This window comes from Cherax quadricarinatus, chromosome 50 (assembly GCF_038502225.1).
Source record: "Cherax quadricarinatus isolate ZL_2023a chromosome 50, ASM3850222v1, whole genome shotgun sequence".
Classification (NCBI taxonomy): domain Eukaryota; kingdom Metazoa; phylum Arthropoda; class Malacostraca; order Decapoda; family Parastacidae; genus Cherax; species Cherax quadricarinatus.
Window position 1 is genome coordinate 18814931 of NC_091341.1, and position 16906 is coordinate 18831836.

The 16906-nt window shown below is 37.5% G+C and overlaps 1 protein-coding gene across 3 annotated transcripts in view; it reads right to left on the reverse strand.

The window, feature by feature from the left end:
- Positions 1 to 161: 161 nt before the first annotated feature.
- Positions 162 to 16906, reverse strand: part of Mer (ezrin/radixin/moesin family protein merlin) — a 50833-nt gene continuing 34088 nt past the window's right edge. For 2 of the 3 annotated variants that reach the window (XM_070095454.1, XM_070095453.1), the window contains exons 10-12: positions 16461 to 16723; positions 15798 to 16044; positions 162 to 13312 (exon numbers count right to left, since the gene is read on the reverse strand). In XM_070095454.1, coding sequence (XP_069951555.1) covers positions 13169 to 13312; positions 15798 to 16044; positions 16461 to 16723 — 654 coding nt within the window. In that variant the 3' untranslated portion in view covers positions 162 to 13168. The remainder of the gene's footprint in view (positions 13313 to 15797; positions 16045 to 16460; positions 16724 to 16906) is intronic. The other variant, XM_070095452.1, reaches the window with a different exon arrangement.

Genomic DNA, 16906 nt, shown 5'->3' on the forward strand with positions numbered 1-16906 from the left:
TAGTCCAACTTACCCTAAGAATCCTCTTGTAAATCTTAGAATGTCTCAAATTAAATAGCCTCAGGTACTTCATATAATGTGGCTGCATAATAGCTATATATTAATTTAGAAATGGCTTATTGCCTCTTTCAGAAAGTTAACAGGTGGACGAAAAAACACAGGAAACATCACGTCTTTATTATAACAATGTTTTGCTCAAGGAGAGCATTTTAAAGTTAGACAGCATATCAACTGGTACTTGCATAGGCTGTGGGGGTGAAGGTTGGTGCCTTCAGAGAATGTGGGTGATAGGTTTAGCAAACTGTGTTTGGCTCTGTAACATTGTAGGTTTGGATAAAGGTGGCTTTGTGCGCTTTGACTCTATCCTCCTTGTGTAACAGAAGTTGGGCTTTATTCCAGATCATAAGTTATGTATACATACCTGTTCTAGGCTGGCTGTGTACTGTACTTGGCTCAAGGAATGATGTAGACCCCAGCCATGTTAGATGTACTGTGGATATAGGTCTAGTGATGTCCTTAATCATTTTGGATACCACTGCTACCTCAATTTTAATTATATGGAGAATGGGTGCAACTGTAATAGTAACGTTACCAATGAGAAGAGCTATACATCTGTTAACCAAGTTGTTTGGAAGACTCCAAGGTATAGTGTGTCTTATGCCTGCAATAAAACACATGGGAACTTAATAGATTTGCTGGGTTTGAGATGTAGAAGCACTCTTGTAAGCCTTCATTGCTACAAACCCTATAGGGTCTGAGGAAGAAAGCAAACAGCACCCCACTTGGTTTTTCTGTCACAATAAGAAAAGAAAGAGATAGGATCATTCTCTTTGGGTTTCATGCAGACCTTGAATTTAAAAGTGTTGAAATCTTTTTAGTAGTAGAACAGAGGAAGGGAAGAAACTCTTCCCTTACTTTCTCAGATCCCCAAGGCTGAGATGTCTAGGAGCCATGACAAGGATATCAAATATCTTGTAACCAGCTGGCATTCGAGGGGGATTTTTTGGCAAGATGCCCCATATAGAGATTGAAATAAATTTAATTTAACAGAATTCAATAAGACGAAAGTCACAGGATGGTAGTAGTAATTCCTTGTCTGATGTGATGACACTGTACTAAGGTGATGCATTGGTCAGTGCACCTATGAAAAGGGAGGTGACATCCTGACTAGAAAGTTTCATATTTCAGATGCTGATGCTTTTTATGTTGAGTTCTAAATGATGGAAGTATGAACTGCTGATGGTGCCTAATTTTGAAATATGATGGTTAGGCATCAGCAGTGCACCTTTAACAGGATACAAAGCCTCAGTACCAGAAATGTTAGTCTAGACGTTACCTTGCTATTCACATGGGTTCTTGCCAACCAGGCCACTGCCATACTACACAGGATCATCACATCATACATAGAATTGTGGAATGGAAGCAGTAATTCCATCATTTATGCTGAACTCTGTTAAATTTAATTGCTGTTTTTTATTTTGACAACAGCTTTAGGAAAAAATTAACAACCATGGGTTGCTTGTGTGTGTGGTACTAGCTAGCCTCTATATGAAGCATGTGAAGTATAGCATTTTGTCAACATGATCCTCTCCCCTTTTCCCATGTCACCTGGCTGCAACATGTTGATGGCATCCTTGTGGTCTATTATAAAAAAGTTAAATGCTATACCTGAAAGGATCATACAGCACTGTTGTAGCCCATAAATGTCAGAAGCTTGAAGACCTTAGGAACGACTCGCCAGTTTAGAACCCTCTATAGAGTTATCTATTTTTTTATTACCCCCTTCAATGTTCTACTACTCAAAGACAGCAACATTTCAAACTTGAGGTCTACAGGAAATCCATCAATGAGGATGACCTTATCCATTTTTCTCACCATGGCAGAAAAAGTGTGAGGTTCTGATGGGGTTCTTCCTCAGCTTATAGCATTTGCAGCAATGAATACCTAGGAGTGCCACATCATCTGCAACGAAAGTATGAGATTAGCAAACATAATTCTTCCCCACTGATAACACTACTATTACAGTTGCATTCATCCTCCATATGGCAGTGGTATTTTACCAAACCACTAAAAATATCATAGGATACTGTATCCACAATACAGTACCTCTAATAACATGGCTGGAATCTACACCATTCATTGTTCAAGGGGCAGCAAATTTTACAGAGACAGCCTATGCTATGATTTTAACAAGATTCCTAGAACGTAAATGTGTGGGCAGCGTATCGTAACAAGAACACACATCTTACAGCCTGGACAGAACCTAACACACATGATGATGGGATCAGAAGTACAAGAGTGTAACCTTCAATAAAACCTATGATACTATACAGCAAACCCCCAAAAAGACTTCTCATATTTCCCATATTTTTAGCTGTTGCCAGTCCTTACTGCACAGGAGTAAGCCACATCACCCAGGTCCTCATCTCTACACCTAACCCAACAGGATGGCCTATATAAGGAGCAACTGACATGCTTCCTGTATGAATTTAAAAAACTCTCCTCTAGTGAAACTTTGTAGTAAAGGCTTACATAGTTTCATAGGAGTATCTTTAGGAATACTTCATACTGCTGAGAGCAGTATGAAGGGTGAACTTGCAAGCTAACAAGGAAAGTCAAAGTTGTCGTAAGTCAGTTTTAGTCTAGTTGTCAATGCGTGTTAAGTTGAAGGTAAGGCTTTCGGAAAGAGACCAGAAAGGAATTACATAAGGTCTATGAAAAATGGTACACTCAAAAGGTGTTTGGCAAATTTCACAAAGGGGTGTTTCTCTGATAATATCTAGCTTCATATGGTCAGGCTATATGACTATGGGTTCAGTGCTTGGTTTTTATTATAATAAGTAAATTATAATAATTCATATGGTCAACATCTAGTTGCTCAAACAGTTTTTCAAATGAAACAGCAATGAAAAGTAGACTTGACCGTGGTTTGATCAATAACTGACTATGTCTGAACAGGCACTACAGCCAGCCTAATATGTATAAAGGACTCACTGTATGACCCTTGTGGGTTTAACGCTTGGTTTTGATTATAATAATTGTAAAGAACAATTTTATATTATATTCTCAAAATTTAACTAAAAGTATGTGTGTAACTGCAACAAACAAGGTGTCTCTCTCTAGCCCCGATTCAGTGGGAGACGGCCAGCGTGTTGAAAGGAAATAAAGGACAATGGGATACCACAAATCAAAGCTCCAAAGAGATTGTTACTTTTCTACTTTGTGTTGTAATGTGGATGATGCTGTAAGAAGTACATATAACTGCTATAAAAACTAGCTGTATCCAGTATCACACTATCTAAAAAACCTGCTGTGTATCCTACACTATCAGGATTTAGAGCCATCAGTGAATGCAGCAGTAGCATGCAAGTGAAAATGCTAAAGGAAGAGCGACAGCATGTCCATAGTAGAGATAAAAGGCTTGGGAAAGGGAAGGAAGGAGCATTCAAAGTATCTGTGCCTTCAAAAGTAGGATGGAGAAGGATTAACAGGGTGAACAGAAAAAGGTGTCAGACTGGAGGAAGCAATTAGTCTGAAGACAGATTTTATTATTATTATTATCAAAAAGAAGCGCTAAACCACAAGGGCTATACAGAGATAAAATGGATGTAATACAGGGCAAAAATTGAAAGTATCAACTGGACTATTGCCAGGGATTATTCTATAGGGTGTAGGATCATAAATGCGGACAAGAAAGTGACAGTATCTTGACAGTAGTAATGAACAGTAAATGTAGGCTTTCAAATGGGAACCAGTGAAAGGCACACACAAAAACAATCATTGATGATAGACACTGAGCTTTGAAAAAATAGCTAGGCATATGAAGATGAACTAACCTATTGCCCTTACCCCTTCTCCCAGATAAAACATGACAAAATTTTAAGTAAATTCAGTCTAAGACATGTAGCCATGTAATTATCATGACCTGCTAAATCACAGTGGAGACAAAGAAATTTAAGTTTGGCAGACCAGGATAGGAAAACCATATACAGGAAGTGGAAAACTGGGAATGATAGGGTGCCAAGTGAATATAGTTCATTTAGGATACCGAGAACCTGAAGTTGTATGATGTAGCCCAGTTGGATGAATAGTCTATGCATTCCAACAGGCCAAACAAAGTTGGAGGGGATATTAACAGGTTTAATGCTGATGTAAATGGTAAAGCATGAGAACATGCAAACCAGGCCCAACTGTAATAAGTTAACAGCTGCAAATAGAACATCATACAATTTCTCTATTCAAGAGGTGAAAGCCTTAAGCCATAGATTATCAAAGAGATTCTGGCAAAGTCAGGATGTGATGTCCTTTTGTGACTTCAACTGCATCTGCTAATTCCATATATAGTATATATTTTTTTGTTTCATGGCAAAGCACTAAACTCATAGGGATTCTGATTCCATATAACAATGTTGAGGAACAGAGCATATTCAAGTAAATATTTATATGCTAATTTAAAAAAAAAATCATTCTACAATGAAAATAATAGTATTTAAAGTATATAACACTAAGATGTATGATGTAGCACGTAATGAAAGTAGTTTGTTAGATTATGTATTGGTGGATAAAAGGTTGATGGGTAGGCTCCAGGATGTACATGTTTATAGAGGGGCAACTGATATATCGGATCATTATTTAGTTGTAGCTACAGTTAGAGTAAGAGGTAGATGGGAAAAGAGGAAGGTGGCAACAACAAGTAAGAGGGAGGTGAAAGTGTATAAACTAAGGGAGGAGGAAGTTCGGGCGAGATATAAGCGACTATTGGCAGAAAGGTGGGCTAGTGCAAAGATGAGTAGTGGGGGGGTTGAAGAGGGTTGGAATAGTTTTAAAAATGCAGTATTAGAATGTGGGGCAGAAGTTTGTGGTTATAGGAGGGTGGGGGCAGGAGGAAAGAAGAGTGATTGGTGGAATGATGAAGTAAAGGGTGTGATAAAAGAGAAAAAGGTAGCTTACGAGAGGTTTTTACAAAGCAGAAGTGTTATAAGAAGAGCAGAGTATATGGAGAGTAAAAGAAAGGTGAAGAGAGTGGTGAGAGAGTGCAAAAGGAGAGCAGATGAAAGAGTGGGAGAGGCACTGTCAAGAAATTTTAATGAAAATAAGAAAAAATTTTGGAGTGAGTTAAACAAGTTAAGAAAGCCTAGGGAAAGTATGGATTTGTGAGTTAAAAACAGAGTAGGGGAGTTAGTAGATGGGGAGAGGGAGGTATTAGGTAGATGGCGAGAATATTTTGAGGAACTTTTAAATGTTAAGGAAGAAAGGGAGGCGGTAATTTCATGCACTGGCCAGGGAGGTATACCATCTTTTAGGAGTGAAGAAGAGCAGACTGTAAGTGTGGTGGAGGTACGTGAGGCATTACGTAGAATGAAAGGGGGTAAAGCAGCTGGAACTGATGGGATCATGACAGAAATGTTAAAAGCAGGGGGGGATATAGTGTTGGAGTGGTTGGTACTTTTGTTTAATAAATGTATGAAAGAGGGGAAGGTACCTAGGGATTGGCGGAGAGCATGTATAGTCCCTTTATATAAAGGGAAAGGGGACAAAAGAGATTGTAAAAATTATAGAGGAATAAGTTTACTGAGTATACCAGGAAAAGTATACGGTAGGGTTATAATTGAAAGAATTAGAGGTAAGACAGAATGTAGAATTGCGGACGAACAAGGAGGTTTCAGAGTGGGTAGGGGATGTGTAGATCAAGTGTTTACATTGAAGCATATATGTGAACAGTATTTAGATAAAGGTAGGGAAGTTTTTATTGCATTTATGGATTTAGAAAAGGCATATGATAGAGTGGATAGAGGAGCAATGTGGCAGATGTTGCAAGTATATGGAATAGGTGGTAAGTTACTAAATGCTGTAAAGAGCTTTTATGAGGATAGTGAGGCTCAGGTTAGGGTGTGTAGAAAAGAGGGAGAATACTTCCCGGTAAAAGTAGGTCTTAGACAGGGATGTGTAATGTCACCATGGTTGTTTAATATATTTATAGATGGGGTTGTAAAAGAAGTAAATGCTAGGGTGTTCGGGAGAGGGGTGGGATTAAATTATGGGGAATCAAATTCAAAATGGGAATTGACACAGTTACTTTTTGCTGATGATACTGTGCTTATGGGAGATTCTAAAGAAAAATTGCAAAGGTTAGTGGATGAGTTTGAGAATGTGTGTAAAGGTAGAAAGTTGAAAGTGAACATAGAAAAGAGTAAGGTGATGAGGGTATCAAATGATTTAGATAAAGAAAAATTGGATATCAAATTGGGGAGGAGGAGTATGGAAGAAGTGAATGTTTTCAGATACTTGGGAGTTGACGTGTCGGCGGATGGATTTATGAAGGATGAGGTTAATCATAGAATTGATGAGGGAAAAAAGGTGAGTGGTGCGTTGAGGTATATGTGGAGTCAAAAAACGTTATCTATGGAGGCAAAGAAGGGAATGTATGAAAGTATAGTAGTACCAACACTCTTATATGGATGTGAAGCTTGGGTGGTAAATGCAGCAGCGAGGAGACGGTTGGAGGCAGTGGAGATGTCCTGTCTAAGGGCAATGTGTGGTGTAAATATTATGCAGAAAATTCGGAGTGTGGAAATTAGGAGAAGGTGTGGAGTTAATAAAAGCATTAGTCAGAGGGCAGAAGAGGGGTTGTTGAGGTGGTTTGGTCATTTAGAGAGAATGGATCAAAGTAGAATGACATGGAAAGCATATAAATCTATAGGGGAAGGAAAGAGGGGTAGGGGTCGTCCTCGAAAGGGTTGGAAAGAGGGGGTAAAGGAGGTTTTGTGGGTGAGGGGCTTGGACTTCCAGCAAGCGTGCATGAGCGTGTTAGATAGGAGTGAATGGAGACGAATGATACTTGGGACCTGACGATCTGTTGGAGTGTGAGCAGGGTAATATTTAGTGAAGGGATTCAGGGAAACCGGTTATTTTCATATAGTCGGACTTGAGTCCTGGAAATGGGAAGTACAATGCCTGCACTTTAAAGGAGGGGTTTGGGATATTGGCAGTTTGGAGGGATATGTTGTGTATCTCTATACGTATATGCTTCTAAGCTGTTATATTCTGAGCACCTCTGCAAAAGCAGTGATAATGTGTGAGTGTGGTGAAAGTGTTGAATGATGATGAAAGTATTTTCTTTTTGGGTATTTTCTTTCTTTTTTTTGGGTCACCCTGCCTCGGTGGGAGACGACCGACTTGTTGAAAAAAAAAAAAAAAAAAAAAAACTAAGATTTTGCAGTGCTGTATGACCCTTATGGGTTTAATGCTTAATTTGCTTTCAATATCAATAATAGCATGTTAACCACATTTGTCTGCTCATATGACAAATCAGGCATGGGCTCTTGCTCATTTGTGACTTTGTGGCACACTAGTCAAATGGTCCTAGTATAATCTGGTGACCTGGGTATGCATTTATGAAAATGCATACTGAAAGAAACATTACAAATAAATGTAATAACTCTTCAATGGAGGAGGCATATGTAGTGGGAAAAGTAGAGAATTGTAACGTTTTTAAAAAAGTTAGTCCAATTTGCATGTTCAATTACCACCAGGAATGAGGGCAAGATAGGTATAGGAATGGGAAGCAAGAATGATAGGAAATTGGTTGCTATTGTAATCACTTACCACTGTCCAATCAAAATCTGGTGCTCCTGAAGAGAGATATCAATACATAAAGGAGTACAAATCTGAGGGGTCACTGTATTAGGACAAAGATAAAGTCTTAAGAAAAGATGCCAATAAATTACCATGAGACACAATGGGACTCGTCTCAATGAAAATGATGGCAATTACAAATCAACTAAAGGTTATTGGTTCAGGCAAGGTTGAAGCTAGGGACTGCAGGGCATCAAAAGATAAGAAATGAAGGAGAAAGATACGAAGAGCAGATTGTGTACCACTTAAAACAATGGGTTGTGGCATAATGGCATGGAGTTTGGATAAACAGTCTGGTATATGGAACACAGTGCACACATGAAGTGCACTTACACTGCAGGAGACATCAAAGTTTGGATGAACAGAATGTAAGGCAATGTAGCTGGAGTTAGGCTAGCTAATAATCTGGCTTAACTTAATTTCTTGGAGACGAATGCAGGAGAAAGCTAGGAGATCAGCAGCTGGAGCTCTCAAAGGTTTCCTATGTTCCCTAACATTTCATTGTAAAATGAACACCTTAAACAAAAAAAAGGTATAGTAAAAGTTATGTGGGTGAATGATCAATATAGATAAGAGTCTGGTGGTAGCAGGTGAGAGATCACCAAAGACAGACTGAAACTGCAAAACTGGATTAACAACCTGGAAGGAGGCAGGATTTGAGGGATAAGATGAGTAAGAAGTACATGGAATAGACTATTACAACAGGCTTGAAAATGTGAAGTTTATTAGTCACGTCAGGGTGGGGAAAACTTAAATGCTATTTTCTGTTTATTACATATAATCAGTTTGTGGAGGCATCTGAATCTACAGAGCAGTGGGTATCATTTATGTAAGCTGTGATGGCTTCTATTGTTTCTTTTTCTGAAGGGGAAAGAAATAGCAACGTGGGGAGTGCAGAGATTGTACTCTAATATTATATTTAGGGAGAACTATTTAACTGCTAGAATCATACAGCACCTGGGGAATAAGCATTCAGGTTTGATACAAGGACGGGGGAAGACATTTTAACTCCTTGGATCGAGAGCCCTTCACAGACATCAAGGAACCTCCTTTAAGGGGACTAGAAGTTGAACAAGGTTGACTGCTGAAAGTAATAGACTGTAAGGACCTTTGTATGAACACATTCATCACAGAAAGCGTGGAGGATCCTGGACATCCAATGAAAAGTGGGAAGGAAGTCACAGAAACTTCAAGAGCAACATAATGGCATACAAATGGGGTGTACTGAAGTAGGGAAGAAAGCAAAAAGCGGAATCTTAAGGAACTAGAAAGACTCAGAAGGCTTAGATATAATAATAATAATAATCAGAAGGCTTAGCTCTAACCAAATATACTGCCTCACCAGACAGCAATGCAGGGCCAGCACAATCTCCTATCTGACCTCTATATCCCCCCCCCACCAAAGAAGGGTGCTGCTTACCCGAGGCCCACAGTACCACAGGAAGGCTCAACTTCCAGACAAGTGAAAACGAGTATATGGGTCAATGTGCATGGTAAATGCACTGGGCAGTGGTTAGTTTTGTCTCCATGTGTCATGACCACCCAGAACGATGTCAAGCATTCACTCCCTTCAAACTGTTTACTCTTAGCCTTGTTCGTCTACTAGACAAGCTCAGTAGACCATAGCAACTCTGTCTCCCTGAAGCATACCAACTATAAAGAACATCTTTCTTTCTAACAACAAATTGGCCATATCCCACTGAAGCAGGGTGGCCCAAAAAGAAAAAGAAAAATTTCTCTTTTTAACTCTAGTAATGTATACAGGAGAAAGGGTTACTAGCCCCTTGCTCCCGCCTCTTACGACACGCATGGCTTAGGGAGGAAGAATTCTGTTCCACTTCCCCATGGAGAATAAAGATCATACCAACTATATATATATAGCAGGTGATTGTTTCAGTAATGTGCTTTTGTTAAACTCCTACAAGACTGAAATTTTGTGTGAAAATAAGTTCGAGTAATCATAGCTTTACAAGCTGCCATGTGGTAAAAGTATGACAAAAACTGTAATCCTTCCACAAACTTTCATCCTTATGTAACCCAGGTGAAGCCCTTGCTTATTACTGAAATTTACTTCACATGTTCTTTATTTTTCACTAGATATAAGACACTGTGCAGCAGAAAATATACTCCAAGTACACACAGTGGAGAAAAATGCAGGTGCTGGGAAGATCGGAGCTATGAAGCTTAAGTTACCATACTTTGTTATGGGGCACTGACCCTAACTTAAAGGTCAAAAAAAAAAAAAAAGAATATTTACACATACCCACAGAAAAAGCATTAAGGAATAGATTAGTTCACTAACCTGGATTTTGGCCGTGGTGGCACATTCTTTCCTGCTGCACAGCACTTAATAGACATACTAAAGACTGAGATAGTTTTTAAATTTTTTTTTTTGCTATTCAGTACATATTAGTTGCTGGATTTATAATTTATGAAATCTAATAAATCTTCACCTCTAGCTAAATTTGTTAAGCAGGCAGTAACCTATTACAGTATAACTAAAATAATGCAGGGATATATAAAACACAGTTTTGAGACAATACAAGCAGCATCCTATACTTTGGCATCTGGGAAGAGTAAAGTTTTCTTTGAATCAATGTAAAGTACCATTCATGGCATTGCACCACAAGACCTAGTCATTCGATACATAAGATAGCATTAATATGGCCTTGTCGTCATCTCCTCACAGAATGGATTATCCTACACTTTCAACAAAAAAGTGTTGAGAAATTGCCAGTACTCGTATATGACTCATAAAAAATAGCTATAACTAGTCCAAGTTCTTTGGCACAAATGTATCCAAACCAACTATAAAAAAAAACATACAAGTGTGATGTATACATAGCTGTGCTTTTATAATCTTAGTGCTACATAAACTAGCAAACATGCAATTAAGTAATATGGTTTGCGTGATGAGGAACATTACACAAAGCTGTATTAAAGAGGAAAAACCTCTTAACATTTACATCTCTTAAACATTATACATTCAATAACAGAAATTCATATTTCGTGCAACACTGTTGTCATTACAAAACAATAAATACTCTATTTTGCCTTGCTTATTTAAAAAACTGCACTGTTCCTTTTTTTCTCATGAGAATAAAGAAAACACATTCTTATGGTATACCATTAATCACAACAACTCAAAAGATTATTATGGATACTTCAATTTTATAAAATATTTTTATGCTATGCAGCAAGCACTACTGTATGCATATACATACAAATATAGTCTAAAATACTGATTCAGAACAATGATGCATCTTTTCCTATAAGGAAAGATCTATTATCCTACATACTTCCTGTCAGGAATTTTTCTAAAAATGGATTTTTTTTCCATGACATTAAAATTATATTAAGGAATATATAATATACACAATGCTTTTTTATATATAACTGCACTGAATGAACTTGATATTCGGAAAGCATTATATAACTATAAATTATAACGAAGTTACAGCACTTTAATGTTGTGCTAACAGTAAGTTTTAAAACCAGTCTGAAGGCACATGTGGCTCCATATATGTATATGTAAACTACAATCAGACAGCAAAAAAGATTACTGAACAAATTCTAAAAACCCTTGCATTCACTTTGAAAATACATCATTAAAAACATAAGTAGAATACATCTTCAGCACAGATACGTATATACACATAGAGGCTACCAAAAATAAACTATGCCTCCTATGCCAAGAATAATTACTACATATCCAGTTAATTTCCATTAAAATTCTCTAAAACACTTTTAAGTTGATTTTATATAAATCCACTAGATAAAACTAGCTTCCAGTGTAATTAGAAACATTTAGAAAAAATAAATCTTGCCACTATACATACACAAATCACAGCTATGAGGCAAGTTTAAACCTGTGTGACTTGCGACCAAATAATTAAAAACAATCAAGGCAAAGCACCCACTTGCATGGAAAAAATACAAGGCAAAATCATATACAGCCTCTCCTCACTTAGCGACGTACTCATTTACTGATGCCTCGGACTTATGACAGGCTCTCTGACCAGTATTCATACCTAAATAATGTATATTAAAGCTGATTTCCTCTATTCTGTTTATTTCAATGTACAGTACACTACTGTATAAACATTTAAGAATATACAAGAAATGTTATAAATGCTGCAAAGGTGACATTAAAACAATATCAAAGATGGTTGACGCAAACTCACTAACATTATAGTATGCTCCTCACTTAGCGGCGAATTCGTTTAACGACATGGTCTTAGGAACAGAACTCGGTCATTAAGTGAGGAGAGGCTGTACTGTATGGTGAACAAGCCCAAGAAATATACACTGCATTAACTTTTATAGCTATTAACTAGGGCAATCTTGGGTAGGATGAACTATGCTCCGAAGCATGCCATAAAATGTGAGCAATGGTCAGGTATACCCCAAGGTCCTTAAAAAAAAAAGGCTAGGAAAATATATACAAGATTTAAAATTAGTCTCCTAAGGCATTTTCAAAATGGACAGTCTAATAACTTTAAGAGTGATAGAAGGTACACATATGGCAAAATGTACACCAAATAGACTGTACCTACCCTGGACAACATGTACACCAATCACTATTTGTACTTGCCCTGAGAAATATATACATTGCTATCATGATAATAGACAGAATTACACTGGTTCAGATCCAATTCTCAACTCAAAAGGAAACATCAGTTCACCCTTAACTTGATAGGACAATTAAGTTGGCACCAGTAGGCAAGATGTGTATACACCAAATATTAATTACTCTCAGCTATTTCTGTATATGTATTTCTACAGATGAAACTTTTCAAACAAGTATAACTAATTATTTCTGCCCAATGCCAGAAATTTAACTGTAAAGTTCAAAACATTTGAGAAATTATCCAAGTTAGTTTTGTAGTTAAGTAAGATATAAAAGCCTCTAAAATGAGTGAAGGGAAAGAGCATTGCTTTCTAAGTTAGAAGACGAGAGCAAAAATGGGCAAGACAAGGAGGAAAAAACAGAATTTTTAAAATTAGCTTCGCATTCTGGATGATAGCAGCAACTCTGAATACATGACCAACAGTAAGAAGAGAAAGGGGAAGGGGAGGTTCTGTGTGCACCTCAGGGAGAGAAGAGCCAGTACAAAAAGCTGAAAAAATATAAAACTTTGTTGCACATACACCATTTACATGTACAACACAGAAATAAATCAGTGGGGAAAAAGTCAATGTGCAAAACACTTTTGTTATGAGTGACAAGGTAAGTTGGCCAACCAATCCATGTAATCTTATATTAAAATTTTTTGTAAGTAAACCTAATAAACTTGCAAGCTTGTAAGAAATTCAACAATTGTCTCTTAATAGTATTTATAGAAAATTGGTATTTGAGAGCTAATTACATACTGTATATTGAATTGGCATGATACTTGGTATTCAAGTTACAGTAACTCAACAAAATTACAAACAATAAAACTTTCCAATTTTGTTCCAATCTTCTTTTGTACAATTTCTGCCACTTTTACCCAAAGTAGCAATATTCTGTAAAGTACAGGGAAAGCAAACCTCAAAGTTCCTCAAAGAATGCAACTCTGGTTCTTGTGGTACCAGAGCGTGTGCGACGCAAGGTGGAGTATTTTGTCTCTCCTGACCGCAGTTGCTCATGATACACGGCATCCAAAACAGTCTGATTTTCTTCCACTTTTAACACCTGAAATACCAAACAAATTTTACAGCAACGGTTAAATGACTGCCAACTCTGTACTCACCTGTCTGTGGTTCCAGGGGTCAATTCCCAGATTCTGGCCCTGTGTCTTAACTTGACACACTTCACTTTCACTCCCTCTTAACCACGTGGGCCCTATCAATATCTCTTAGCCTTGTGGACTCGCCCTTCACATAAATCAAGCTTGATTGCCTCGCATTCCTCTTTCTGAAGGTGCTGTATGACCCCTTATGGGTTTAGCTTTACCCGATAAATACAATATTTATACCATAATAGATAAGGAAAAAAAATCAAGTCCTCTGAAGACTTTTTTTTTTTTAACATGTCGGCCATTTCCCACCAAGGCAGGGTGGGGAAAAAAACTTTCATCATTCAACACTTTTACCATCACTTATACATAATCAATGTCTTTGCAGAGGCACTCAGATACAACAGCGTAGACGTCCCTCCAAACTGCCAATATCCCAAACCCCTTCTTTAAAGTCCAGGACTCAAGTCTGGCTAACTGGTGTCCCTGAATCCCTTCACAAAATATTACCCTGCTCACACTCCAAAAGGTTGTCAGGTCCCAAAAACCATTCGTTTCCATTCACGCTCACGCACGCTTGCTGGAAGTCCAAGCTCCTCAGCCACAAAACCTCCTTTACCCACTCCCTCCAACCTTTTCTGAATTCTCTGCATAATATTTACATCACACATTACCCTCAGACATGACATCTCCACTGCCTCCAGCCGCCTCCTCGCTGCAGCATTTACAACCCACACTTTACACCCAAATAAGAGTGTTGGTATCACTAACTCTCATACATTCCCTTCTTTGCCTCCATGGATAACTTTCTTTGTCTCCACAGATACCTCAACACACCACTCACCTTTTTTCCTTCATCAATTCTATGGTTAACCTCATCCTTCATAAACTCATCCACTGACAAGTCAACTCCGAAATATCTTAAAACATTCACTTCTTCCACACTCCCTCCCTCCAATGTGATATCCAATTTTTCTCTAGGCAATTACATTTATCAGATTATAAAACACGAAGAGATTTTCACCCTTAAGATTCAGGGGCTCTTGATCCAAGGAATTTGACTTGTCCTAACATTCCTTGAACTGAAACTGAATGCTTCTCATTTTCTAAGGTACTATGAACAGTGTGTGTTTAGTGCCTCCCCTGATTAAAATAAATGCAATTTTAAGTAAGATTCTTAGTGTGAAAAAATATTTTGGTAAATGATGCATGAATAATTAACCTTGTAAAAAATCTAAAACAAATACAACTTAGTAACACAAACAGGTTGTTTTGAGTGTGTGAAGAAATAAAATCGTCAATTTTATACTCGGTTTAAAACTATGAAGAACTTTCCTTTAACCCTTTCAGGGTCGAGGGGCCCTCTCCTAAACTTGTTCTCAGGATAGAAAATTTTTCGGAAAAAACAAAATATTTTTTTTCTTATGAAAAGATAAGAGAATCTTTTCCCAATCATAATGACACCAAAAGTATGAAATTTGATGGAAAACTTGCAAAATTATGCGCGAAGTTTGTCGTCTCGACGATGTTTACGCATCGACGATTTCGCCCACTTTGAGCCCTATTTTCAGCCAATTACAGTGTACTAGTCAACAAAAATCATAACTATTTCGCTAGAACTCCATTTTTCTATCGAATGAGTACAAGAAACCACCCATTTACTGATTTAAACTATCCAATAAAGTGGTCAGAAATTAGCAATTTTGCCAATTTCACACAAATTTCAAAAGATGCCAATTTCCAAACAGGGTCCAGAATAAACTAGACAGACATTCCTGGCACTAAAATACCATTTCCTCTGTTCATTAGTCACTTCCCCAGGCCCCTCTTACATTTCTTTTGCTTTCCACTTTGAATTTTTATTCTCACAAGAAATAGAAGATTTATTGTTATGCAGACTACTGCATTAGTGTAGAAATGGTATAAATAATATCAGCACACTTGTGAAAGAACATGAGACTCGCCAGGTAACGTGTATTGGACGCGCGGCAAGATTTGTTTACTTTTGAACTTTGGCAAAAATTGAACATCTCTGCTACTTTGAGCTCAATTTCAAGGTACTTTTCATTTTGAAACCAATCAAAATCATCTCAATTTCTGTAATATGTGGTCCATTCTACAAAATAAAACCCATAAAACTAGAACACAACCATAAATACCATACGAAAATACAGTGCAAAGTCGCTGTTTTAAACCAAAAACATGGTCAAAATTTTTTTTTTCTCATTATGCACTGTGTGCTGCAGGATTTTTTTTATACTGTGCACACTGACCACAGACCCATTCTGTCATATGTAGGCCTACCAACTTTCTCTCGCTAGATTTGAAGGCACTAGAATTTAGGCATACTAGTACGTCAATAACCCTGGTGCGTAAGCCGTACTAGTACGTCGGAAACCCTCAGATGGTTAAGCAAAATACAAATACCATGACACAACTTACTTCAATTTCAGATTTTAGGTGTCTAAGTTGTTGTTGTAGATGTCTTGACCTCTCCAAGTATTCTCCTCTTTCCTTTTCAATTTCTAGGCTCAGCTGCTCTACATCTGTGTCATTCAGTAGGTCTAAAGATGTCAATTCATGTCCAACATATGTTGAGCTCAGTGCATCTGTGCTGCCGCCTAATGTCAGATCAGGCAAGTCGCCAGTAGATCCAATACCTACATCATTGCTACTGCCTACAACCAAACTATGTGAAAACAAATACAATAATATAAAAATTAGACAACCTTTAATGACTTTCATGGGTGTGTTCTTTGTGATTATCTATTAACATATCTCAAAATTCATTTATTCATTATCTCCCTCTATTTCTTGTCTGGTATACATCTCCCATTTCTTTATTAAAAAATATTTAGCATCATGAATAGTACTTAAGACCCCTTTGTGTATCTATTCTACTTAAGTCTTACATAATGTTGGCTTCCACCAAAATTGGTCAGTATACAGCCAAGATTTATAAAAAAAATTACACATTACCATTCATTTATTCATGAAAAAAATTTATTTCAATAGACTACCATTATACTATAATCAGTTATATTCAGTACAATATGCCCCAATTAAACAAATTTATTAAGATAAAATACAAAGACACAAGATTACCTGTGGGAGAGTGCAGTTGGCAAGTGGGGGGTAGAAGAATTCAAAAGGGTAGCATTCAGCAGAGATGCATTAAGGAGATTAGAGTTGGCTGCTGAATGACTAATGGATGCATTAAAGCTTTGTATAAAGCCAGTTAGCTTTTCCTTTGCCTGTTTCTCTGCAATTCGAGCTCGGATGAGTTCATGTTGAAGACGGTCAGCCTCAGTAGCTCGTCTTTCTCCTTCTTCGACTAATTTTGACACTAGCATTTCTGCTTCTCGTACCTTGGTTGCAACAAAAAACATTATTCCTTAACAATACTGAGGAGCAACATGGAATTTTTTATATACAGTAGGACCGCCGTATCTGCGAGTCCGGTTTCCACGGTTTCAGTTATCTGCCATTTACCACAGCCTGAAAATAATCCTGTCATGCTGACAGTTCTTTAAAACCTAAAAGAAGCCATG